The 26,775-nt window shown below is 43.9% G+C and overlaps 1 protein-coding gene and 1 pseudogene across 1 annotated transcript; one reads left to right on the top strand and one right to left on the bottom strand.

Moving 5' to 3' along the window:
- Positions 1-15,702: 15,702 nt before the first annotated feature.
- LOC123431438 lies at positions 15,703-16,538 on the top strand (annotated as a pseudogene).
- Positions 16,539-20,982: 4,444 nt separating this feature from the next.
- On the bottom strand, positions 20,983-25,033 carry LOC123429048 (cytochrome P450 709B2-like). Its single transcript, XM_045113109.1, has 5 exons — positions 24,291-25,033; positions 23,938-24,161; positions 23,570-23,820; positions 23,123-23,486; positions 20,983-21,600 (listed from the first exon to the last, which is right to left on the bottom strand). The coding sequence occupies exons 1-5, from the start codon at positions 24,559-24,561 to the stop codon at positions 21,163-21,165; spliced, it is 1,548 nt and encodes a 515-aa protein (XP_044969044.1). The 5' UTR covers positions 24,562-25,033; the 3' UTR covers positions 20,983-21,162.
- Positions 25,034-26,775: the final 1,742 nt, after the last annotated feature.

Below are 26,775 nucleotides of genomic sequence, written 5' to 3'. Positions count from 1 at the left end.
GTGGCCACAAGATCAAGGGACGTGTCTTACCCCCATGGGCGCGCCCTCTGAGCTTGTGGGCCCCACGGACACCGTGTGGCGTTGATTCTCTTTCTTAAAATCACATATATTCGAAAATAAATCTGTGTAAAGTTTTATAGTGTTTGGGCTTCGTTTGGTATGGATTTACCGAGGAACAAAAAACATGCAAATAACAGGACCTAGCACTAGGTTTGTCCCAAAAAAGGTACAAAATACCATATTATTGCATATAAAGTATCCTAGATTTATAATGTAATAACATGAAACAGTAAAAAATGTAGATACGTTGGAGACATATCATGTACCCGTAGGCAACCCCTGGGCATCATCTCCACTGCCTACTAGCGCCCCAGCCTCTCTATTACCTCAAAATCTGCCTACTAGCGCCCCAGCCTCTCTATTACCTCAAAATCCTTGATATATTTTATACATAATTTTTGCAGTGTCATCTCGGGCGATTACAAGGTAGAGAATAAATTGTTATTTTGACCACTCTGTTGGTGGGATGTATCAAAAGGGATGTTCACCATCCGGTGGGGGATATGAAACCCTACCCCATCTACGAGGAAGGCCAAGGAAGAAAAAATGATGATGTGGAACTTTTTCCTCATCTCTTTAGTCGGCGCCAAAACGACATCGGGGGATACTCCATCTTCTCCATGGACTTCATCACCATCTCACTTGCCATCTCGTCACTCTCTATACAGGTTCACTCATCAAAAACATATGTAATCCACTACTTAATGTTTTTATGTGATAAATTATTATCCACTCTTTATTTGCACTTCCATTTTGTCCAGATATATTTATGTTGTCCTATAGGATTTGGTGATCTATTGTGATTGATTTGAGTTGTATGTTAGGATAATTTCATCTCTTCTTTTCTAATGTATGAGTGCGCACATATGTTAGGCCATACTTGAAGGGGTAGTAATATTTTGAGATGAACATGCATATGGTGTCCGGGGTGATATATATTACCGAGCCTCCCTGCGGGAGTGAAACCATATGACATAAAGAGAACACATATATCTTAATGCTATAGTTTTGTTTATTTTAATTAATTACTTACTATTGGGGCATGCTTGCAAAGGGCTTCAATCACAATAACACGGTATTCAATGGATTTTGCTGCATATTAGAATAGACATGTCCCACATGTAAATCTGCATTGGATGATTATCAGTCTACTAACTTAGCCAATGGCCTAGGAATCATTCCACAACAATTAGCACCACTAGTCCGCACTCACTTTATTTAATTGTATTCCATAATAAATTAGGTACCTAACTTGCATTTAGTGTACTCAATAAGCTTGCCGGCTACCTCTCTTATAACTGCAAAGTATCTTTAGTCAAAGCATCCAGCTAAAGCAGACACTTGGGGTGTGTAGGCTTGTATAAGTGGCATGTAGAGTATGAGATGATATGATTTCTACCTTTACCTCATTTGGGATATCGTCACTTCATACTTATCAACTCCACATTTGAATGTGTTACGACAACTCCTTACACTTGGAGATTATGAATGATCGGCTTATCTGAGGCTGGAAGAACTGCTCTGCCGCATGGCATGGATAATTCACCACCCGTTTCAAGGATCCAACCATTATTCTTGAAGTTATTGCAAGTCATATAACATGGTTTGGCATGCCTATTTTGAGATGACTAGAGCTTGCAGTGTCATTAATGTGATTATCAATCATAACTCTTTGCAAGGTTATCCAATGAAGAATTACCACTAGTGGAGTTTCAGGCAAATGAGCTCACATCCTCATGGGCTATTACGTGGAGGATGATATATATCCAAAGTAGGGAATGTTTGCAAAGCCAATTCCATCCCCCAAGGTAGGAAGCACATTCATTTTCATAATGCTCCAACTGTAAGTAAGGAATATGTAAAAATAAATACAAACACTTGTATGGTGTTACTTGTGTACAGATAAGCTATGATGCAATGGGGCCACATCAACCACCGCAAGACAGTCTTTAGCCCGAAACAAGTTCGGTAGGCTAGAGATGAAACCCTTAGGATCTTGACACCAACTCATAGCTCTTCACTAGTGGAGAAAGGGGTATTAGAACCGGTTGGTAAGGGCCTTTGGACCCGGATACACATCCGGTGCTACGTATCCAGGACTAAAGCCCCCCCCCTTTAGCACCGGTCTCTTACAAACCGGTGCTAAAGGCCTCCACGTGGGCGCCGAAGAGTGCGCGCAGGCGGAGGACCTTTAGAACCGGTTGGTAACACCAACCGGTCCTAATGCTTTTTTTTTCTTTTTTTTTTCCTTTTCTTTTCAGGGTTTCCGATTCCGTATTTCGGTGTTTCCGTGTTCCGTATTTTCAGGGTTTTCGTTTACGTGTTTCCGGTTCCGTATTTCCGTTTACGTCTTTCCGATTCCGTGTTTCCGGTTCCGTATTTCCGTTTACATCTTTCCGATTCCGTGTTTCCGATTCCATGTGTCCGTGTTCCGTTTTTTACGAACACGGAATCGGAAACACGTATCCGGAAACACCGATTCCGTGTTTGTGGTTAAGTGTTTCCGATTCCGTGTTTGCGGTTAAATGTTGATGCACCAAATAAAAGTACATATATACATGTAACACGAAGTACTGGACCGATTATCATTACATAATTTGAAGTTCGTTTCCTATAGCTCTATACTTGCATAGAGAAGGGAGCTGGCTATTGGTTCATAGGATGGAAAAATTCTCCGCCTTCATCTATGACTTGCGTGAGGAGAAATCCTGCCAATTCCTCTGCAACTGCCTTGCAACGTTGGATTGGTCTTTGCATCACCCGCTTTCGTTGCAGCTTTAAAAGAAGTAGATGAAAACAATTAAGTTATGAACAAAACTAACATAATTGATGGCAACATAAATAAAGTTGTGAAGATCCGGTTACGTACCTCTAGATTTCTGGAAGTACGGGATTTCTCATTGATAATCCTGTGAATGTACTCGCAAACGTAGTATCCACAATAATCAATGCCCTGTGGTTGTTGCGGGACGCCCTATATACGAGAACATAATTCAGTCAAATTAATAATAATCAAGAGAATGGTAATTGTATTGAAACCAGGGTACGTAGTACTACTTACTTTGTTAATCTGAAAGTGGAGCTTGTCTGCCCATGTACCGGGTTCTTCCTTGATGAACATTTGCCAAACCCTGGCCGACAAAGAAAAATGAATACAAGAGTTAATTATTACTTACTTGATATCAGGAAATGAACGAAAAAGAGGCCGATGAACGAAAGAGGCCGATATATATATACCTTTGAAGCATCTGACGCGCGCTCTTCCATTTGTCAGCGTCCCATGTTAACGGGTCCCAGACTTCAACTTGTCCTTGATCGATTCTAATGATGAACAATATGAAGTGGGACCTGCGCACGTGTACACACGCAGTCATGCATACTCATCAATTACACTTAACATCAGGTAAGCAAAATGGAACGTGTACAAGACAGTAACACTCACTTGAATCCGTAGGGCCAAAGTATTTCTTTTTTGGTACTTTGTCGCTTCAAAAACCTTAGCAAATCATCCGGTGTATCCTTGTTGAACTTTTCTATTGTCTCTTGATGAAACGAATACGGGTCAATGAACCGAAAGTCCCAGATTCCTGCCAGCCTGCATTCACGAATCTTCATTCTGCATAGTAGCGTACGAAAAGAATGTCTCGTGAGTGATAATTATACGGGCAATGAACGCGAGCTTAACTAAATAATTAAATTACACAAATAAATCACTTACAAACAGTAGAAGCTGACGATAGCTTTGTCGAGGGCACGTTGATTGTACATCTGGAAAAAATCATCGAACCCAACCTCCACACCGTACTCTCCGAAGTAGTGTTGATCCTGAACTGCCGCCATGATACAGTCTCTCTTTTGCCTTGCGGCCTCCAAGTACCAACCATGTAAATTCCATAGTTGGGTTGTTAGAGCACTAGGATTTTCGACCAGAGGGTGCTCGGGCTTATATTTATATACCACATCAGCAATAGCGTAACTTACGTCGCCCATGCGTGGACCGGACACTGAAGCCTGGTCAGATAACACCTTGAGCGGGGCAATTGACTGTGCTTCTTGTTGTCCGAGCTGGGGAACTTGTTTCCCGCATTTCGTCTGCTCCGCTTGCTTCATCTGCTCCGCCTGCTTCATCTGTGCGGTGTGCATCTTTTCAATGAACCGTTCATAGTCTGAAAGGGGCGGCGGTGGCGGCGGTTCAGGATAATATAAGTTGTCGATGGTGCGCTCAATTTTCCACTTTGGTACGTTCTTCAGAGTTTCCTTCCAGATGTCTGGAGGGGGCTTCAGGGGAAACCGTGCGAACCATGCTTTGTTTTTGGCTTTCACGGCCTCGTCTAGTTCCTCCGGAGTCATCAGGCCTGGTAACTTCGGGGGAGTCTTGACTTTATTGGGTTTCCTTTCTCTCTTCTTGGGAGGAGTCCCGTTTCTTGTGAACTGCAGCTTCCGCTTTGCCGTACCCGTAGTGGGCGCATCCGTCGGCTCACTGGAGTGCACGGGCGATGGACTCTCGGCCTCGGGCTCCCTATCTTCGTTGTGGGGTGGACTTGGAGGTGCGTTGGGGGGGTGGACTTGGAGGTGCGTTGGGGGGTGGACTTGGAGGTCGTGCATTCTCTGTACGAAAGTGAAAAAACTATTAAAAATAGGCTTACATGTGGTGCAACATTCAGTAATTGTTGGAGGTGGTGCATTTGTACCTGGAGGAGCCGGTGGCCTTGGCGCCGCGTTAGGAAACACGATGTGTTTCTTCTTCCACAAGATGATACCAAGCTCCATTTATCCCAGTGTCTTCTCGCCTTCACCTCCAGGAATATCAAGCTCAATTGACTGGCATCCCGGCGTAATTGTTGACAACCCGACACGAGCATGGGATGCTGGAATCTGACCACCATGGTAGGTTGCTCCAGGTTGATTCGGTAAAGCATAGCCTGACGCCACCATGAAGGATATGTTCCCCATTGGCATATGTATCTCACAGTTTGTCTTCTCCGTGACATCATCCACGGGGTAGTGAGGCGCCGACGGTTCGACTGCAGGACCGTCTTCTAGCTGCAGCTGCGTGGAACCCACGCTGCTTCTATGCTGAGATGGGACGGCATCTGCTATAGGATCGTCTTCTAATTGCTGCTGATCAGCGTTAGGTGCAGGATCTTCTTCCTCCTCTTCAGTGTCAGGTACAGGGTGTCCCCCTTTCTTCAAGAGAAACGCCACCTTTTCTTCTAATGTCGATATCCGTTCCAGCGCCTTCCTCTTGCTTCTACCACGGCTTCTGTAAGTGCCAAGGTCCGCCGGAAACCCTTGGTTCCACGGGGTAGTGGCTCCAAAGCCTCGTGTTCGTCCCCACTTTTCGGGGTTCCCGAGTGCCTTCGTCAACTCGTCGTTCTCTCTATCGGGAACAAAAGTTCCTTTTCGAACAGCTTCTATTGCCTTCTCTAGATCTGATACGACTTGTCTTATTTTTTCCGACCATGGTCCCTCCGCAACAATCATCCCAGTCTCAGCGTCCAACGTTGCCCCATGCGCGAACAACCAGAACTTGGACCTATCGGGCCAGTCATGTGTCTGTGGAATGATATTTCTTTTCAGAAGCGCATCTTCATAGCGTCGCCACCTAGGCAGGGCAGTCATGTAGCCACCTGACCCCAAAATATGGTGATATTTCTTCTTCTTCGCATTCTCCGTATTTGTGGCTGATCGGGATGTAAAGACACCCGATTTCTTGTACGCCTTAAAATCAGGCCAAGCGTCTCTTATCTTCACTAGGTGCCCAGTGAAAACTGGATCTTCGTCCTTATATTTCTTCCACAAGTCTTTCTTCCACCTCTGGAATTGTGTGGCCATCTTCTTCAAAGCCCACTCCTCGACTTTCTTCTTCTTATCTTCCGCTACGCTAAAATTTAGCCAGACCGTGTCGCAAAGCACTCTTTTCAATCTGTCATCGACATAAGTAGCTCCAACGTTGGCGCCGGTCTTCGGCTTATTCCATTCTATTAAGTTGATCGGGACCAGGTCTCTTACAACAACTCCGCACTGATTTACAAATTTGCGATAAGTTTCTGGGGGTTCCAGTGGTTTGCCATCAGCAGCAACTTTATCAATCGAGTACCTTGCAGTATCTTTCAACCTTGCGGCCGGGCCTCATTTTGACTTTGTCTCAGTACTTGCGCTAGGTGTTCCGGAGGGCACCTAAACGGGAAAATAATGATTCGTTAGTAAGTGCAATACAAATTAATTGTTGCGTCAACAGTGACTTGAGATATACATTGGCAGAGTTTGTTCCGGAGGGCACTTCTGCATCTACTACATCTTCTATATTCTCAGCTCCGTCACCGGAGTCGTTCAAAAATTGATTGCTAAACGCATGCCCACCGTCGTCATCATGATATATGGCCATTGCATCTTCAAAAATCATCTGGCACATGTATCTTTCCTTCTCCGCCTCACCCATTCCCGCGAGCTGATCGGCGTGCTGATCATGTGGTTCTTGGGGATCCATAGCTCAACACCTGCTAGTAACAAGAATTTAACTTAGCAAAATTATTTACGGTAAAGTTTTTCGGAACCGGAAAGGAAAAGTTTTACGGAATCGTCGGAGTCGTAATCGTCGCAAAGTTTTACGGAATCGTCGGAAAGTTTTACGGAATCGTCGGAATCGTCGGAAACTTTCCCCGCAGTTATGGAATCGTCGGAATCGTAGGAAAGTTTTACGGAATTGTAATCGTCGAAAAGTTTTACGAAATCGTCGGAATCGTCGGTTTAGGGTTTTACGGAATCGTCGGAATCGTCGGTTTAGGGTTTTACGGAATCGTCGGAATCGTCGGAGTCACCTCACGTTGCACGAATGTTGACCGACTTCGTCTATAGGATTTGTACGTCGGAAAGTTTCGAATGTTGACTGAAAAAGTGAGTCTACTAGAATCTTCTTCCTCGCTTTAGCGACATAAATGATGAAGGCGGCTTCAAATCGAGCCGTGAGAGCATCTCTAGCAGGTACGATTTGTACGTCGATAGAACAAATCCCGTAACTTTTTTTAGCCGTGAGAGCCGTGAGAGCCGTGAGAATATGCATGATCACGTAACTTTTTTTTATAGGATGTCCTATTCGGGCCGGAAAAAACTAATATCGACGGTTATAATTACAAGCATACAACAATATGGATATACAAAAATACGGATATACCTTACGTGAAGAAGACGAAGTGGGGCGGCAAGGAGGCGGCGTGGGGCGGCGCGCGAGGAGGCGTCGAGGAGGCGTCGCGAGGAGGCGTCGAGGAGGCGACGGCGCGGCGAGGAGGCGGCGAGGATCGTCGGCCGGCGAGGCGGCGCGAGGAGGCCGCACGCACGAGGAGGCGGCGGCGCGAGGAGGCGGCGGCGCGGCGAGGAGGCGACGGCGCGGCGAGGAGGCGGCGCCGAGGATCGTAGGCCGGCGAGGCGGCACGAGAAGGCGGCGGCGCGAGGAGGCGGCGGCGCGGCGAGGAGGCGACGGTGCGGCGAGGAGGCGGCGCCGAGCAGATCGTCGGCCGGCGAGGCGGCGCGAGGAGGCCGCGGCGTGAGGAGGCCGCGGCGCGGCGAGGAGGCGACGGCGCGGCGAGGAGGCGGCGCCGAGGATCGTCGGCCGGCGAGGCGGCGCGAGGAGGCCGAGTCGGCGAGGAGAGAGGCGGCGAGGAGAGAAGGCGAGGAGAGACGCGCGGGAAGGCGAGAAGTTGGCGACCCCGTAGAGGTATAGACCCTTTAGCACCGGTCTGTGTTAACAACCGGTGCTAAAGACCCTTTAGCACCGGTTGCTAACACAGACCGGTGCTAAAGGGTCCAAAATTCGGGCGCGAACCGAACCCACCTTTAGGACCGGTTGTTGTTACAGACCGGTCCTAAAGGTTTTTTTCCTTTTTCTTTTTTCCTTTTTTCTGTTTCCTGTTTTCTTTTTCTTTTTGTTTCCTTTTTCTTTTTCCTGTTTCTTCTTTTATTTTTCTTTTTTCCTTTTTTCTGTTTCCTGTTTTCTTTTTCTTTTTGTTTCCTTTTTCTTTTTCCTGTTTCTTCTTTTATTTTTATTTTTTCCTTTTTTCTGTTTCCTGTTTTCTTTTTCTTTTTGTTTCCTTTTTCTTTTTCCTGTTTCTTCTTTTATTTTTCTTTTTTGTTTCTCTTTTCTGTTTTCTTTTACATTTATTTACAAATTGTCAAAATGTCATTTTTACACTTAAAAAATGAAAATGATATTTATCAAAATGGGCAAATTTAGTGGAAACTGGTCAAATTTTTAATATTTATCAAAATGGTCAACACAATTACATAAAATGTTTAATACATTATTACACATCACCAACAACACCCCCTATCTATTTTTCTTCTTGCCTTTTTCTGATTGCGCCGTAACCATGGACTATCTTCATCATTTAACGGGATGCTTGGATCATCTTTGACTTTGAAGGGAGGAATTTCATCAAATTTATTGTAATCTTCTGACATGTCTGTCTTGTCCTCGACTCCCACGATGTTTCTTTTCCCTGAAAGAACTATGTGGCGCCTTGGCTCATCGTCTGATGTATTCGCTTCCTTATCTTTTCTTTTTCTCGGTCTGCTAGACATGTCCTTCACATAGAAAACCTGAGCCACATCATTGGCTAGGACGAATTGATCATTGCCGTATCCAAGATTCTTCTGATCCACTGTTGTCATTCCGTACTTCAGGTCTACCTTCACGCCTGACAGGTTGAACCATTTGCACCAGAACAAAGGGACCTTAAAGGAAGGTCCGTAGTCAAGTTCCCGTATCTGCTCTATGTAACCATAGTATGTGACCCTTTGCCCATTGTCGTCTTTTGCATCAAACCGGACGTCACTGTTTTGGTTGGTGCTCTTTTTATCTTGGTCTGCCGTGTAAAATGTGTTACCATTTATCTCGTACCCTTTAAAGGTCAATACAGTCGAAGATGGTTGCTTGGCCAACAAGTATAGCTCATCTTCAACAATGTTGTCATTAATGAGACGTCTTTGCAACCAACCGTCGAAAGTCTTCGCGTGTTCTTTAGCAATGAAATCTTCAGGTTGCTCCGGGTATTCCGAGCGTAAAATATCCTTGTGTTCCTGGATATATGGAGCCGCCAAGCTGGAATTAACTAGAACTGTGTAGTGTGCTTGAGTGAAAGATTGCTCGTCCATACATGTTGTTGATTTCTTTCCTAGCGTGCCTTTTCCACGTAGTCTCCCCTCATGGCGCGACTGAGGAACACCGATCGGGTTCAGGTCAGGAATAAAGTCAACACAAAACTCAATGACCTCCTCTGTTCCATAGCCCTTGACCATGCTTCCTTCTAGCCTAGCACGATTTTTAACATAATTCTTCAAGACTCCCGTGAACCTCTCAAAGGGGAACATATTGTGTAAGAATACAGGACCGAGAACGGAAATCTCTTGGACTAGGTGAACTATGAGGTGCGTCATAATATTGAAGAAGGTTGGTGGGAACACCAACTCGAAGCTGACAAGACATTGGACCACGTTCTTCTGTAAACTTGGTAGAGTTGCTGGATCGATTGCCTTCTGAGAAATTGCGTTGAGGAATGCACATAGCTTCACAATGGGTACTCGCACGTTTTCTGGCAGAAGCCCCCTCAATGCAATCGGAAGTAACTGGGTCATGATCACGTGGCAGTCATGAGACTTTAGGTTTTGGAACTTTTTCTCTTCCAGGTTTAGTATTCCTTTTATGTTCGATGAGTAGCCAGACGGGATCTTGATACTGCTCATGACTTGGAAAAAGATCTCCTTCTCTTCCTTGGTAAGAGCGTAGCTGGCAGGACCTTTGAAATTCTCTCGATTCATCAGGTCGTCTCGTTCGTGCATACGTTGGTGGTGCAGCCGTGCTTTTGGTGTATCTCTCGACTTCTTCCCATGCACGCCCAATAAGTTTAGCAGGTTCACGCAAATATTTTTCGTCACGTGCATCACGTCGATCGCAGAGTGAACCTCTAGGAATTTCCAATAGGGTAGTTCCCAGAATATAGATTTCTTCTTCCACATGGCTACGTGGTTGTCGGCGTCATTCGGAATAGATTGTGCGCCAGGACCCTTACCAAAGATTACTTTTATATCTTTGACCATGTCATATATATCAGTACCTTTAGGGAGGGTTGGCTTCCTCCGTATATCTGCCTCGCCTTTGAAATGCTTTCCTTTCTTTCTTACGGGATGCCTGTCTGGAAGAAATCGACGATGCACCGGGTACACATTCTTGCATATATGTATACTTTCAGTCTCGCCTAAACAGTGTGTGCATGCGATGTATCCCTTGTTTGACTGTCCTGAGATGTTACTAAGAGCGGGCCAATCATTGATGGTTACAAACAGCAACCCTCGTAGGTCAAATTCCTCCTGTTTGTACTCGTCCCACACACGTACACCTTCGTCAGCCCATAACTCTAAAAGTTCATCAACTAGTGGCCTCAGGTACACATCAATGTTGTTGCCGGGTTGCGACGGGCCTGGGATAAGCACTGGCATCATAATGAACTTACGCTTCATGCATAACCAAGGAGGAAGGTTATAGATACATAGAGTCACGGGCCAGGTGCTATGACTGCTACTCTGCTCCCCAAACGGATTCAGGCCATCTGTACTTAGACCAAACCTTAAGTTTCTTGGGTCACGTGCAAAGTCCTCGTACTTATCGTCAATGTTTCTCCACTGCGACCCATCAGCGGGTTGTCTCAGCATATCGTCTTCCCTCCGGTCTTCTTTGTGCCATCGCAGCAACTTGGCATGCTCTTTGTTTCGGAACAAACGTTTCAACCGTGGTATTATAGGAGCATGCCATATCACCTTGGCAGGAACCCTCTCCCTGGGGCGGTCGTCGCCCTCAACATCACCAGGATCATCTCGCCTGATCTAATACCGAAATGCACCGCATACCGGGCAGGCATTTAAATTCTCGTGCTGACCGCGGTAGAGGACGCAGTCATTGATGCATGCATGTATCTTATGCACTTCCAATCCTAGAGGGCAGACAACCTTCTTTGCTTCGTACGTACTGCAGGGCAGCACGTTATCTCTTGGAAGCATCTTCTTCATTATTTTCAGCAGCTTTTCAAATCCCTTGTCAGATATTCCATTCTCTGCCTTCCATTGCAGCAATTCCAGGGTGGTGCCCAGCTTTTTCTGGCCATCTTCGCAATTTGGGTACAACAATTTTTTGTGATCTTCTAACATGCGCTCCAACTTCAACCTCTCGTTTTCACTTCCGCAGTTTATCTGTTCTTCACGAATGACCTGACGAAGATCATCATCAGACTCATCAACAATGTCCTCAAGTTCAGGCTCGTCTTCCCCCATTTCAGTATCACCGTGTTCACCGAACATAGGATAGTTATCATTATCCTCTTCTTCTTCATTGTCTTCCATTACAACCCCTCTTTCTCCGTGCTTGGTCCAACAAAAATAACTTGGCATGAAGCCTTCTTTCAACAGGTGGGTGTGTATGGTTCTTGAGTTAGGGAAATTCCTCTTATTCTGGCATTTTTTACATGGACAAAAAATAAATCCATTCTGCCTGTTTTTCTCAGCCACATTGAGAAAACTATGCATGCCATTAAGGAATTCGGGACGACGTCGATCACTGTACATCCATTGCCGGTTCATCTGCATTATATAAATTTATCAAAAACCATTATGCTAAATCATCATGACTAAATTAATTAATTAATACAAAAAGTTCATCACACGTTAAAACCAAAGTAGCGTAGTGACCATACATGTATAGTTCTCATAAAAACACACACTGAAACCAACCATAAAAACTCTCTCTAATTAATGCATTTAAAAACAACAACAAATGTGATCAAAATCGCAACAAAGGTAACAATTGACCCGACGGCATAATGATACCAAGCCTCTTTACTAATTGCATATTTTCTAATCTTTCTAATCTTCAGACGCATTGCGTCCATCTCGCTCTTGTGACCATCGGCGACACCGTCAAGAACCTTTTCCAAGGTCATCTTCTCTCTTTCAGTTTTTTCCAACCTTTCTTCAGTTTTTTTCAATCTTTCTTTCAGGCCAACATTTTCTTGTTCAACTAAGTGTAACTTCTCAACAATAGGGTCGATTGGCATTTCCGGTTCCACTACCTCCTAGATAAAAATATCTATGTCAAGTTGGTCGGCGTAATTAATTGTCATATAATCAGGAAATGAAAATATGTAGTTATAAAAGATAATATACCACATCCGAATCATAGACTGGACGAGGGCCAACGGGGACGGATATCAAAACCATGGCGCTATACATATAAAAAAAATCTTACACAATAAGAAAATTATATACAAGTAAATATGTAAATCATACAAATCAAAATTTGTTTTGGTAAATAAAAACAATAGGCTCACCAAGGTTGTGTCGGTGACGGGGCGATCGACGGCGGTGAGGAAGGGGACAAGGCGCGCGACACTAAAAAAAACCACAAATCATAATTAAATTTGAGCTCAAATTGCATATGTATACATAACAAATGATGAACTCTCTCTAGCTTAGGCATTTCATCAAACACCTAGCTAGCACAACAAAAATGAAATGAGCAAGAAAACGAGCAAAACTTGCAATACCGAAAGAGGGAATGTTGATGCTAACCGTAGGACCGATGGGTGCCAACAATCTTGACAAATGGTGGAGAAAAATGGGGATGGATTAGAGCTCCCAAGAGGAAGGAGAGAGCAAAAATGGAGTTGAGCTCGAGCTAGAAAAAATGGAGCTAGAAAAAATGGGGTGGAATATAGGGGTGCTCGGGGAGGAAGGAGAGGAGGGCTTTAGGACCGGTTTGTGTCAAAAACCGGTGCTAAAGGGTCTGACAGCGGGGCCCCGTAGTTGCTGCAAAAATGAGAAAACCTTTAGCACCGGTTTGTGATACAAACCGGTTCTAAAGGGTCTGTCCACTGGGCCCCCCTCCCTGCAGCAAACGGTCCAAAAACCTTTAGGACCGGTTTGTGTTACAAACCGGTCCTAAAGGCCTTGCGGCCATTTGCTGCAAGGAGGGGGCCCAGCGGACAGACCCTTTAGAACCGGTTTATATCCAATCCGGGTCCAATGTGATTGGCTCATTGCCCTGTTTTCTACTAGTGCTTTCACATGGATAGCTAACTTCCACTTACCACTATCCATGGATAGTTCTTTGGTGATATCTCAGTCCTCTAAATCTCTATTTACGAACTCATCTCATATCAATTTTTATATACCTAACTTCTCTGACATTCTCAGCACACATTAGGCGTCCATCATGCACTAGAACTTCTAGAGGTTTGCACATACATGCCCAAATCATCTCAGAGGATTTTGATAAGTTTCTCTTTAATCGATGCTACTCCAACTCTCTCTTGTATATCATCATTCCGGATCCAACCCTTTCTTATGTTGCTATACATTCATCTCAACATGCACATCTTCGCTATACTTAATTATTAAACTTCTCATCTTTTAGTCGGCCAACACTGAATATCATATACAACAGCATGGTACAAATCGCTGTCCTATAAAACATAACTTTTAGCTTTTGGGACGATCTCTTGTCATAGAAAACGCTAGAAGCTATCACTTCATCCATCCAGTGGACGAAAAATATTACAACGCAAATAAACAAGTGGCTGAATGTCAGGTTTTTCTAGAAATATTGGACATTTGACTGAATTCAAACTGCACGGGTGGGATGGCGGAGGATGAGACAATATATCTTCCGGCAAATGACTAGTCCACACAATCCATAATTGTTTAGTCTTCTCCCATCCAAGACAGTCCATAATTGTTTAAATACATTCTACCCTTCTCCCATCCTTCCCAACACAGTCCATAATTGTTTAGTCTTCTGCCTAGTTTCTCCCAAGGAAGCTCTACCTGCGTATTAGGCCTTGTTAGGTCGACGACCAAAAGGTAAGTATATAGACATATGTCTATGTCTATGTCTATTCATCAGTGGCCTTAATTTTTCTTATATTCGAGTCAAAAAATTTAGTTAAGCTTCTGGATTAGCATCCACCCATCTCAATATCCTATTTACCCTGTATAACCTTCCTACCAAAGAACATATTTATGTACGTACCTTAACATGCAGACAGAATGAAAAGGAGAAACAAAACCTAACCTATACACACACAGAATTAACTAGTAGTTCATTGTTATGCATGCCTTCAAAAAAAGTGACCTTAGAGCATCTTCAACGGACGCCGTGCTCGTTTAAAAAATTTACAGCGCCGAAATAGCGTTTTAGCGCACGAGGGACGATAGTTGCTTTTCCAGGCGCTGCAAAAAATTTGTGCGCAATAGTTCGTTGTCCAGCGTGCTGGAGCTGGCACACAAAATATCCAGCGTGCGATGCAGTCTTTCACAGCGCACAGGACATTTTGTGCGCTTGTTTACCGCGCATGGGATTATAACGCGGTTGCTGGAGCACTTTTTTCGGTCGCGCGCGTACTATATAGCCGTTTATCCACTGCACGGCTTATTTAGCGCATCTGTTGGAGATGCTCTTAAGCATAATATGATCAAATTTGGTAGTGTGCAATATTGGGTGATCCACGATTTCAAAAAAAAACAGGCAACATGAAATTAGCAAAAACAATATTTACATCAATCTAGTTCTATGTATTTTTCATATTATCAAATAAGAAAAATGCAATCCATGTTAGCCAAGCATCGCCCCATTGCCTGTAAGAAAAATAAAAGAAGAAAGTTTTGTGCAGTGAGAAATTAGGTCTCCTAGTGTTCTAGTGATGTGATTAACGTTGCTACTCATAGTATGAAATATTCTGAGTTTTATTTACAACACTGGTGCAGCATTTACCTATCATGGCATAATTGTTTTTGTTCACATCGATCCCCATGTTGAAGAATTGAAAAAAATGAATTGGCTTGTTGCTTTCTTGGAGTTTTTCAACATTTGCTATGATTAATAGAGATGATAGATACATCACTATGTCATAATTAGTACATCTAAGGTAGAGTACTTCCCTATTAACTTCACCCACTGATATACATAGAAGGTTACTGTTCCGAGATCATGGTAGGGAGTTCACCGAAGGTAAGCGAGATCCGGTGTGGATGGCACCGCGGCCATGCTCGCTATTGGAACATCAAATCCTGCGAACCAGGTGTCTCAAAAATAGTACCCTGACTACTATTTCTGTGTAACCAAGAGCGAGCACCTTACTGATCATAAAGACACATTCAAGATAATATGTAAGCACCCAAATATATATACTGATTTTTTTTAAGGATACATGTATGATCTAACATGATTCATTATGTTGTTGGGTTCTTGGATCTCTAAAATTTGATCGGTGGTCTCATGGGAACGGATAATGGTTTATTCTACCACACAGATGAACTGCTCACCTCTCACCCAGTCTTACTCGACCACACATCGCCGTCCCGTGAAGCTTGACATGATATCGTTGCCAAGGCTGCTCCAGAGCTTGCAGCAGCAGAAACACCAAAATAGGCCATCGCAAAGTGGGGTCGTCTAGCTAGTGACATCACCCACCTTGTCGCCAGCACCAGCTCTGATGTTAACGCCGAAGCATCGACGTACGCTTGATTTTACTCCTTGTCCTTTGCTGTGACATGTGTCATTATATGCTCGATCTTAACGGCTACTTCGTCGGTTATTCCGCCATGCAGCTAGCCAACGACCTTGCTGAGAACAACCGTGGGGAACACGTCTTCATGGCTTGCGTGGATCTTTCCATTTGTGGCTTCTAAGGCCCAGGCGAAGCGGACTACTTAGACACCCTCATTACTCATGCGTTGTTCGGGGCTGGCATGGTTATCGTCAACGCCGATCACATACAACCCATCGAGAATCCTCTGTTTGAGATGGTGTTCATCTTTTAGATCCTCATGTCGAGCACCTAGCATGTGCTCACCCTAAACTTGGGGAGCCATGGAACTAATGGCAAAGTTTACACCAAACCGCCCACACTAGTGGCAGACACCATGGAACCTTTTCTTTTGGAAGCATTTGGTCTACTTGAGATGTACTTCCAATGGAATGGCCTCTTCTCGGCAGTGCAACCGGGCAGCCGTGGGATCTTGGGCCAACTTGACTAGACCCTCCAGTTGGATCCCATGAAGTTAGCGGCGAGCCGAACTATTGTACAAAAGTTGGGGAACGTCTTTAGTACCACCCTGATCTTCGTTCTTGACAAGTACGGTGAATGGAGGAGGGAGGAGGAATGGAGGAGGAAGGAGTGTGAGCCGAGTGGGAGGCATGGTGGGATTTGGACCTGGTTTCACTATCGATACCATGGTGCTCCATGCAACCGAAGCAATCAGGTAAAATTAGCTCTTCATTAAGCAATATGTACGCAGCAGTGGAGAATAAGATGAAAGGCAATGTGCCCAATTATTTTAACTGTTCTCACATAGAAGTAATTTTGATTTGATCTTTAAGTTTGCTTGTAATGGAAGTATCATAGGCAATATCATGCATGCCAACATGACAATTTTGATGAGGTGACATAGAATTAAACACAGAAAACGATGGTTGAGTATCATAAAATGATACCATATCATTTTAAATGATGTTTTACTATGTGTCATGCATGGTAATAAATGAAGTCCAATATGATACCAACATATGATGCTATGCACTACGAATGTAGTATTAATTATAGACTAATATCATATGCATGATAATAATATATGATACTCCCTAGTACAACCAGCCTAACCTATTTGGTTGCCAAATCAAATATTCAACTACCTCCAAAAATGTACCATGCTACATCGTCAGACAATCTAAAAGTATTGCTCACATGATTTATTTCTTCCACTGAAATATGCAAGATACCTCCTCCATCCGGTTTTTTAAAGCGGGCAAGGATTTTTGGTGTTCAATTTGACTGGCAAAATGTGTGTAGTTTCCTTACATTATTGTGAAAAGCTTACAATCCAGTTACCTAGTGTAATATTTGTTTACTAACATTATATATTCCGAGCAGTTTTAACATGCTCCTTCTTACCCCCGTGTTTTCACATGAGAGGTAAGAGTATATAATAAATCTGAGCCATTTCTCTCAATAATTAGTTCCATGATTAACTCTACCTTCTTACCTCACATGTAAGAAGAGGGGGTAAAAGGGAGCATGTTAAATTTTTTCCATATATTCCAAACAGGCCACTTAAAAATCTTGAAGGTGCTAATCTTTGATCAATAAATGATATTCTTTCCATCCATATCTTCATTCTTCATTTGCAACCCAACCTGAAGTAGTGTTGACATTGCTAGGCACAATAGTAATTCTTGTGGCATGAAAAGAGAAAAATATTCACCATGCATGATTATATGTGCAATGTTTGCCACGAATTGAGATCAATGGTAATGCTACGTATCAACCAGAAATGGCCACGACGCCTGGAAATGGGAGGACCACCGCGGCCAGACATGGGATGGCCACGGTGTCTGCACGAGTCGTCTACGGCTACCTTGCAGGGACCGGCCACAGATTCAGCTACGGAACAGCCATGGTGGTCATGCACATGACGTCTAGACGTCTTGCGCGGAGCGCTCACGCCGGACAGATCCAAACATGAATTGAACGCGTTTAGGCGCACGGGGGCCACGGCATATAGATTGAGTTGCGGGACGGCTAGTGCTTCTGAGCTAGGGATTGCTACTCGGAACATAAATAGCTAATTAGTAAGAATTGTGTCTAGTTCCAAAATAACTATGGTGTTTTGTGTATCAGAATCCATAGGAACAAACTAGTACAACTATTGAAGAGATTTAAAAAATCAGAAAAAGGGGAATCGTCAATATATCTTATACTCCGTATCTTATATTTACTAATTGGAGGCACCATATAATTATCAAGTCCTCCTAGAGGAGAAGTCGCCGCACGTGTCCATGAGACTTCATGCACCATGCCAACAACTGATTTCCATCGTATCGGTGTACTCTTATCTAGCTGTACCAAAACCCACATCAAGATGTGGAGCAGCCATTTATTTCCGTGGATTCCCCATCAGCAATATAGATTGACGATGTCCACAAATATTTGATTGATAATCTCCTGCTCTTCTCACTTTTTATGGATAGTAAGTCGGCAAGCTTCATTCACTGTCATCATCTAACAAATTCCAGTTTCAGCTTCCAACAGACTATGTATGCCTAAAATTTGAGCTTTGATTAGAACTTTTGTTGTAACCAATCAGGAATGACGATTGTAATTTTTATCATGTAAGTTTGTATGACTAAGTTAGAATTCTTATTTTTAGTCGAAAAAATGTTCAAATTCTTATTTAATGTCGATTATTCAAGAAGCAGAAGTCTGGTGTTTTTTAGATTCTTAGATAGAAAGAAAACATAGAAGTGTGAATGTTTATGTTCCTAATAAGTGATCTCCATGAAAATAAAAACACTAACTAATATGTACTTAAAATACAAGGAAACCTGCATGACGGTCGCCAAGCCGAGGCGTTGTCTGCAAAAGAAGATTACAGCGTGCGGAGCCGAGGCCATGGCGAGGTCGGGCTCGTTCAATTCAAACCGAGGACGATCGATTGCGGCGTCCAACGGGCTTTTCCGGCGAGCGGTGATGAATTCCGGCAAATTTAGAGCGGATTCCGGCAAACTCCGCGCCGATGTGTTTGCTCCGATGAGGTTTGGCCGGTATATGGGGACCCGGCCTTTCAGCCTTCAAAAATTAGGGTTTCGGGTGTGACTTTACCGTGGCGCTTAAAAAATTTACGGGTTGTACCATTGTTAGGTTTTTTTTTTTTGCACACTTCTTACGATCAAAACTATGAAATATAAAAATATTATGGATTTAACCACTTATACGGTTCCGCGAGAGATGCTCTATGCAAGAGGAGGAGAACTGGGCTAGCGGAGCATTGCTGGTGGAGGAATCGATTGTGTCCGGCACTGGGCTCTATGAGCAGACCGTCATTAGTAGCATGCACAAGGCTCGAAATACCATCAACTCCACTAAACAACACGGTCTAGAAACAACATCAGTAGTACGTCCACGTACGTACGTACGCCCCAGGACCCAACAAAGCCTGCTAGTACGTAGGAGTAGAAAGAAACCCCACGCATCCAAGGATCGGCGGGCGACCCAAGGCCGTACTTGGCCCGAGATACTACTAGCGCCAGCACGGAGCTGTGGAGTCCGTCGTGTCGATCGGGGGTCACGTGCCGCACCGCGCTCGGATTCTCTCCGTGTACCGCCGGTCGATCGTGCCACCGAGATTCACGTTGTACGGTCGGGCCTGTTTCAGTACATGCGACGCGAGACGGTGGGGTCCCGCACGCGAAGCATCCCGACACGCCGCTTTCTTTCTTTCTGGCTGGCAGGTGGGGCCGTATGCCGGGGACCCCGTCGGTGACGCCGGCTTCCGTGGGCCCGCGAGCGATTTGCTCTTCCCCCCTTTCGTGCCACTGTATCTGTACCGATCATGGTCATGGACGCCTCTTTCAGAAAAATGCAAGCCAAACTCATGGACGCACCTGGAGTAGTCGGGAGGTTCGTGCGAGGAAACAATGGCGAATATTGGACGTTAGAAGCCAGTACGTGGCTCAAAGAGCTTCTTTGGTCTACATGTACATGCAGGCTATATGGTGCCGCCAGATACAAGCAAAGTTAAATTTGATATTACTCTATGTGTTCCTTAGATTTGTAATGTTCATATTATTTCGGTACATGCAGCGAATCTGTGAATTCGTTGGTACTTTGACGCAAGGTGTAGCTACGCAAATGTGTCTTCATCTTTGTTGGAATCAGAATAAATAAATATTTTAAAATGATTATATGCTGAAATTCTATACCAGTATACCCATGCAAAGTAATAAAATGATTATGCAAAGTAATAAAAGTAAGCCTTCTATATTCCGTGAAAAAGATGCGATACACACACACAAAAATATATATTTAATATATGCATATATGTGTTGCCAAAGAAAATAGCTATAATCCGAGTTTACCTACAAAAATCCATATTTGGCCACTAAAAAAATCATGACATCAATCTCATGTAGTTTAACGAAGAAATCTTAGAATTACAACTATATCGTTTTTTAGTTGTACACCAATATTTGTTGATGTAACATATGTGGCTTGAATATCACATATTTTTGATAGAACATGTGGTGTATGGATCTCCTCATTATCACCAATAAAAACGAATATTTCCATGTACTCCAGTCAAAAAGTATGTATCTATATTTTCTGTAAATAGTAAAGAATAAATCAATAGCAAAAATTTCATAAGACCAAAAAGTTTATGGCGACACATATATCAGATAACAAAAACACATCGTAAACTCACTGAAGTAAGCATTTCGAGCACTATAGCCCAAGAATGCGTATACAACCTTCCAAAATTTAATGTTTTATATGTTTATGTAAAATTGAGGTTTTTGCGCACATACAACGTGAATGTTTGAAAAGTGTATGTGTGCGAACAATAAAATTATATAAGTGAATTCTTAAACACTAATCAATCAAAAAAATTATCATAAGTATGCCATACATTTTGAATTAAAGTTATACTAGTGCGCCTGCACGGGTTTGATGACTAGTATATTTAATTGTAATCAATGTTGTTGGGACTAAAAAATAAATAAAAAATATTTCAATGGGCCTAGTATCAGACTACGAAATAACTTAATGGTGTCCCCATGATGTATTTAAAGTATTAAAACGTGTGTCAGTTAGACTAACAATATAATAATCAGAAGAAACATGAACATGAACATATAAATTTAGTTGTGCGAACACGCGGGTCACATTGCTATTTGCACAGATATTACAGCATACAAGCATATGTATGTACTTCCTCCATTCCTAAATATAAGTCTTTTTAGATGTTTCACTAGTGAATTACATACGGATGTATATAGACATACTTTAGAGTGTAATTTCATTCATTTTGCTTTGTATGTGGATCACAAGTAAAATATCTTAAAAGACTTATATTTAGAAACGGAGGGAGTAGCTTGGAGGAACATCAATGGTGACAAAACCATATGTCTCGAGTACATGCCAAGGTAGCCCGGTATATTATTTACTACATTATGACATAGTACCTGACACATCACAGTATATAGAGCTCTGGTATGTCGCAAGATTATCACGTATTCGGATGCAGGTTCCTCACGATGAGAGGTAGCCCGTACCTGGGCATCAGCGTGATGAAATTGCTTGGCTTGTGGACATATGTGGGGGAGAGGGAGAAGGAGAAACTCTTGAGAATGGTCGCTATCACGATCTGCACCTCGACCATGGCGAAGTTCTGTCCAACACAGACCCTTGGCCCGTACGAGAAGGCCAGCAGCGCGTGTGAATGCTTGACGGCCCTCGAAAAGCCATTTTTGAACCTCATCGGGTTAAACTCGTCGGCGTCGGGTCCCCAAATCTCTTTGTCCCGGTGCAACATCACCAACGGTATTGTTATCATTGTTCCTTTCGGCACCTTCACGTGTGCGAGGATGGTGTCCGAGGCGGTCTTCCTCTGCAGGAAAGCTATGGGGCCATAGAGCCTTAGTGTCTCCAAGAGTAACATGTTAAGCTGCAAATCAACATGGAGTTTATTGTTCTATGGATATGGATAAGCAGATGATCAAATAGATAAACAAGGGCACTATATATAGCTACATCAATAGATAAACATGGCTGCAGCTGAAGGTGCAGGCATGTAGCAGCGCCGAGACCCCGATAAACAATGTAAGTATGAGGTTTAATGTCGATTTGTAAGACCTGGTGAAATTGTAGTGTATATATAATAAAAGTTTTAAGTTAAGATTTGACCATCTTTATAGGAACAATAATTATTAACATCTACAATATCAAATCAGTAGAATTCGATTCGTCATGAAATATATTTGATTTGGTATATATTCAAATTTGCAAATGTTTAAATATTTTCTATAAGCACGGTCATCGTTAATGAAGTTATATTTTAGAAAGTTATTAAATGAACAGGACGTCTCCCTTCCTCCCTCCCAACCCTAGCCGCCTCCCCCTCCCCCTCCCCCTCCCTTCCTTGCCGCCGCCTGATGCAGCCGCCGGGCAAGCCCGGGGCGCCAAGGATGGTGGCGGCGGGGCCTAGGCTGCCCTGCCTCTGCATGCGGAGTCCCGGATCTGGAGCGGCGGCTCCATTGGCGAGGCACGGCAGGCTAGCAGCCGTGCGGGAGGTGGATCCGGCGTCTCGGCCGCGCGGGCGGCGGGATCCGGTGGTCGCTGGCGTCCGGCGACAGCACTTGCAGTGGCCGGTGCGCGCGATCTAGCGCCTCCCCTCCTTCCATGTTCGGCGTGCGGGCCAGCCTGGTCGGGCCGCGCTTTCTTGGATTGCCAGTTTTGTACAGGAGGTGCTGCTAGTGGTGGGGATCTAGTTCGGGCGAAATCCCTGGTCGGCCATGGTCGGCCGCGTCGACGGCGACGCCTGAGGGCGCCTTCCCCTCCTTGGAGGCGTCGGTATGGACTGATCCCCTCACTTCCCCTCCCCCTAGGTCTTCCGGGCGAAAGCCTTAACTTTGTTGGGCGGCGGCGGCGCTCACGGCGCCGTTTCCTTCTTGAAGGCGCCGCTTTGGAACCTTGGGGCTGGATGGCGCTTGTGGGTGCTGGGCGACGGCGGTGGCGCGACCCTATCCTAGCATGGATCTCCGTCCTACTTGGAGATGGACTCGCGTAGGTGGAGGTCGTCGTTTGGCGTCATGATGGTGTCGATGGCGGAGGCACCTGCCAAGGCTGGTACCTCAATCTGATCTGAAGATGGACCAGTGAAAGATGGCGGCGACGACACATGTGAGTGTGTCGGACCGGTTTGTACCCCGGACCCGGTATGTGGCTCGGTCAGGGTCTTCGGCTTTAGATGTTAGGCTTAGGTGAGAGGTCTGGGTATTTGGTCCAGCTTGCACCCCTTTATCATATGGATAGGAGTAGCGGCAGATGTTGCCAAGATGGTGGATTCATGCATATTGTTGTACTGCTTTGTAAGGTCCTTGAGAATAATCAATAAAATGACCGCATGCATCTCCCAGATGCAGAGGCCGGGGGTCATCCTCCTTTTAAAAAAAAAATGAACAGCATACCAGCTTCAGTTTGCCAGGGGAGTCAACCAAGGGGAGCTTGTGAGCAGGATATTCCCGAACGACTTCCTCCCTGACCATCTCCTGCCACCGTGGGTAGCTGGCGAGCAAGAACATCGCCCAGGTAATGAGGCTGGCGCTGGTTTCGTAACCAGCCGCGAAGAAAGTCCTGCACTCGCCGACCATCTCCTCAGTGCTCAGGGTCTCGGCGCTGCTACATGCCTGCACCTTCAGCTGCAGCATTTGCCCAAGCAGGTCGTCTTCGTAAACTTCGCCAGCTAGTCGCGCCTCTATGATCTGTGAGATCTTATGTTTCACAAGCTTGTCAAGATGCCATGTCCGACGGTTGCGACGTGTCGGTAGGTACCTAGAATCAATAAAAAAATTCGTTTCAAGATGTATTTCATTTGTTCAATTTATTTCAAGCTTAGCTAATCCTTAGCTACGTACCTGAATCCAGGTATCGGAGGATCCGCAAAACCATAAGTTGCAAGCTTCAGCTGCTCCTTTCCGGCGATGAACACCTCCCAGGCCTCCTTGTAACTCTTGCCCAACATCACTCGCGCAATGACACTCATGGCTATCTCGTCGGAGTCGTGCATCATGTCTATCTCGGCTTGCTTTTTGTTGCTCTCTTGCATCAGGGCGCGCCACCGTTCCATTGTCTGTTGTGTGCACTCCAGCGTTATTGTCGACATGGACTGTGATCACAAACATTCAATCGTGATGCTCTCTTGAGATTTGTGACTTGTGAGCAAGCCAATGTCGCTCCAGTATGTTCAAAAATAAAATGAAATCAGAATTGGTAACAAAGGAACCTTGATCTTCTCTTGGTTGAAAGCCGGGTGGATGAATTTGCGCCGCCGCTTCCAGTCATCTCCATTTGCAAATACGACCCCGTTCCCCAGAACTGCTTCCAAGCTAGGATTCGAGTAGTCTTTTTGGAACATCTCTGTCCTGTCGGTTAACACTTTCTTCACCAACTCCATGTCAGTTGAACACAGTGCTGGTGTCGGCCCCAGCCAGTATAGGAAAGTTTTTCCTGGTTATACATACATGGATTATAAATATGTGCATATAACACAGACACACTTGTAGACCATATATATATATATATAGTGATTGAGTAGGTAGGTAGAGATTAAAGATAATATAATATTCAAGTAATTACCATAAATGGAAGCCCATTTCCGGAAGAAGGGTTGCACAGTAGTGATGCAGTCGTGGGAGTTGGTGTCAAGATCCTTGGCTCTTGCAGCGACGATCATCTTCTGGCACTCTGGCAGGGACCCGACCAGGAATTTGTAAGGTGGACCTCTGATTCCCTGCTGTTGGAACCACCTGGCCACGGCGTACGGCCTCCAAAGCAGATACCACAGCGCTCTCGTGGTTACCAGCAGCATGAGGAGAGCGGTCATGGCTTGCACTACATTAGGCTCCATGAATGTTATTTCTTATCTGTTTTGTTGTTTGTTCTGTCTTCTGTGTGCTTAACTTACGATGTGTCTGGGTGTGTATATATGACCAGCTTCTCTTGGTGTTTATGATGTGTCTACCTGCGCAACTGCCTTTGATAGACCAGTAGTACCTGAGGGAAATTAATTGAACACACGAGAATGGAGCTGCTTTGAGTCACTTGGTGCTAAGCACACTGCCCACGGAATCCACACTTGACTGGAGAGCCTGCGCCGGCAACTTCTGGAATCACCGTGTCGATCACCAGAAAATTAGAAGTGTAGACTAGTGCAAGAAAGAAGTCCGGAGATCGGAAGAACCGTGGGTTGAATGGCATGCACCGAGTATCGAACATATATCGTGGTGGTTATTTTTTGTTTAGGACACAACCACTTTATTAGCCTTGAATAGTAGTTGCATCATCTAGAAGAAGAGGAATGTAGTGTAGACTATCGAGCTGCTGAGCTGCCGGCGGAGTACAATACTGGGAGTGCCGATTGCTTTTGTAGCTAGCGACCTGTCAAATAAGCAACTGCAATTCCCGCAATAAAATATGAACAAGCAGCTGCAAGATTGTGACTTTGTGATATCAACTGCTGATCACTACCGAGAATTGAAAAGATATTATGGCGATTAATTTCCATGTGTAGTATCATCTGCCGTCCTTCTGAGGGTTGCGCCAGTAATTTCTGTCTGGATCATTATTTATACAAAGCCAATTCCAACATATATCGGGTGAGTACTCTGGTACATTCAAACAATGAGAATCAATGGGTTCCCCGTCCCCTTCCCGCGTCGCTCCCGCAAGCGACTGGGGGAGGGGGGGGGGGACCCTCGCCACCGGTTTAATATTTCATGTATATATAATTTAATTCACTATTGAATAAATCTAATTAAGAAACAAGTCAAAAGTGAAAGATAGTCAATTTCAATAGACGCCTTTACACCGTAATAATTTAGGATATGTGTGCTATGAATCCAAATCCATCTGTGTTGAGATAGTTGTGCAAATTAATGCATTGTCAAAAATATTATTCTAGCATTCTTAAATTAAGAACGAAAAACAAGGGTGAACTTAAATTACAAGCTAAAAAGAATATCGAAATTTGTGGATTATATCTTCTTTGTTTCCAGATAATGTTGCATCTAGCATGTCAACCACAAATCATGGTCAACTGATATGCTTAACCAAATATGCAAAGCTCCTATTTGCCAAACATGATGTATCCCACCCTTACCGTTTGTAACAAGTTGATTTATCGGTCTATTTTTGTTTGTGGGTGCAAACTATATTTGGTTTTGTTGTTCTATTGTATAGAAAAAAAATTCTCCTTTCAATAATGTTACTGTTCTCCACTATTTTATTTAATTTTCACCTGGCGGTCTTCATGTTGTTAATTGTATTTTCATATACACATTAGTGAGCAAAGTTGATGAGATCTCACCTATTATTCATTGCTTGCATGCACCATATCAAGACCATTTTCCTAAGATACCAAGTGAATCCATATAACCTCACCTCGCACAATCATTCATCTCAAGTTCATTGTTGTCACGGAAAAATAGTTTGGTCCCGGTGTCATTCCGTCACAATGATAACCAAATTCAAAAATCAATGATTTATAGGCTATACAAGAGTGAGTCACCAACAAATTCTCAAGGTCCCACACTGACATAGTTTCTAGCTCGTAAAACTACAATGTGGAGAGTAAGTCAAAAGAAATTGTTACCTCGACGATAGCATCCTTGTGGGCAAGGGTGGATCGTGCACATTAAATTACATGTGAAGAATATATGTAGTTTGTAATTTCTAAATGCTTACCTTGGAGTTGTGACAGTCGCAGCTTCAAAAAGCAACATTACATCTAATGATTTTTTTTTAGTCTTTGCTCTTACGTAACAACATTTGTCAATGATATATACCCCCCCCCCCCCCACGATTCACCATTTTGTATCTACAATCCTAAACTTTCATTTTGTATTTAAATACCAATAATCTTTTGATTGTAATATCTAATTATAATAACTAGCAAAATGGCCCGTGCGTTGCCGCGGAAAAAAAACATAATCTTCAATGATGGTGACCACATTATGTTCACATATCATCGCTTGATTTTGAAATTTTATGCACAAATGCAAGAAAATGTTTCTTCTTTTAAATTTATTCACAAGTTGAAGCAATCTTTACATTTTCAAAAAAT

This window comes from Hordeum vulgare, chromosome 2H (genome assembly GCF_904849725.1).
Source record: "Hordeum vulgare subsp. vulgare chromosome 2H, MorexV3_pseudomolecules_assembly, whole genome shotgun sequence".
In the NCBI taxonomy this organism is placed as follows: Eukaryota; Viridiplantae; Streptophyta; class Magnoliopsida; order Poales; family Poaceae; genus Hordeum; species Hordeum vulgare.
This window is presented reverse-complemented; position numbering and strand designations above follow the sequence as displayed.

Coding starts and splice junctions, on each gene's coding strand:
- LOC123429048 (XM_045113109.1), bottom strand. CDS start 24,561: ATGGAGCCTAATGTAGTGCAAGCCATGACCGCTCTCCTCATGCTGCTG. Junction 23,487..23,569: donor CCTCCGATACCTGGATTCAG/GTACGTAGCTAA, acceptor TATTGATTCTAG/GTACCTACCGACACGTCGCA. Junction 21,601..23,122: donor CCCCTGGCAAACTGAAGCTG/GTATGCTGTTCA, acceptor GTTGATTTGCAG/CTTAACATGTTACTCTTGGA.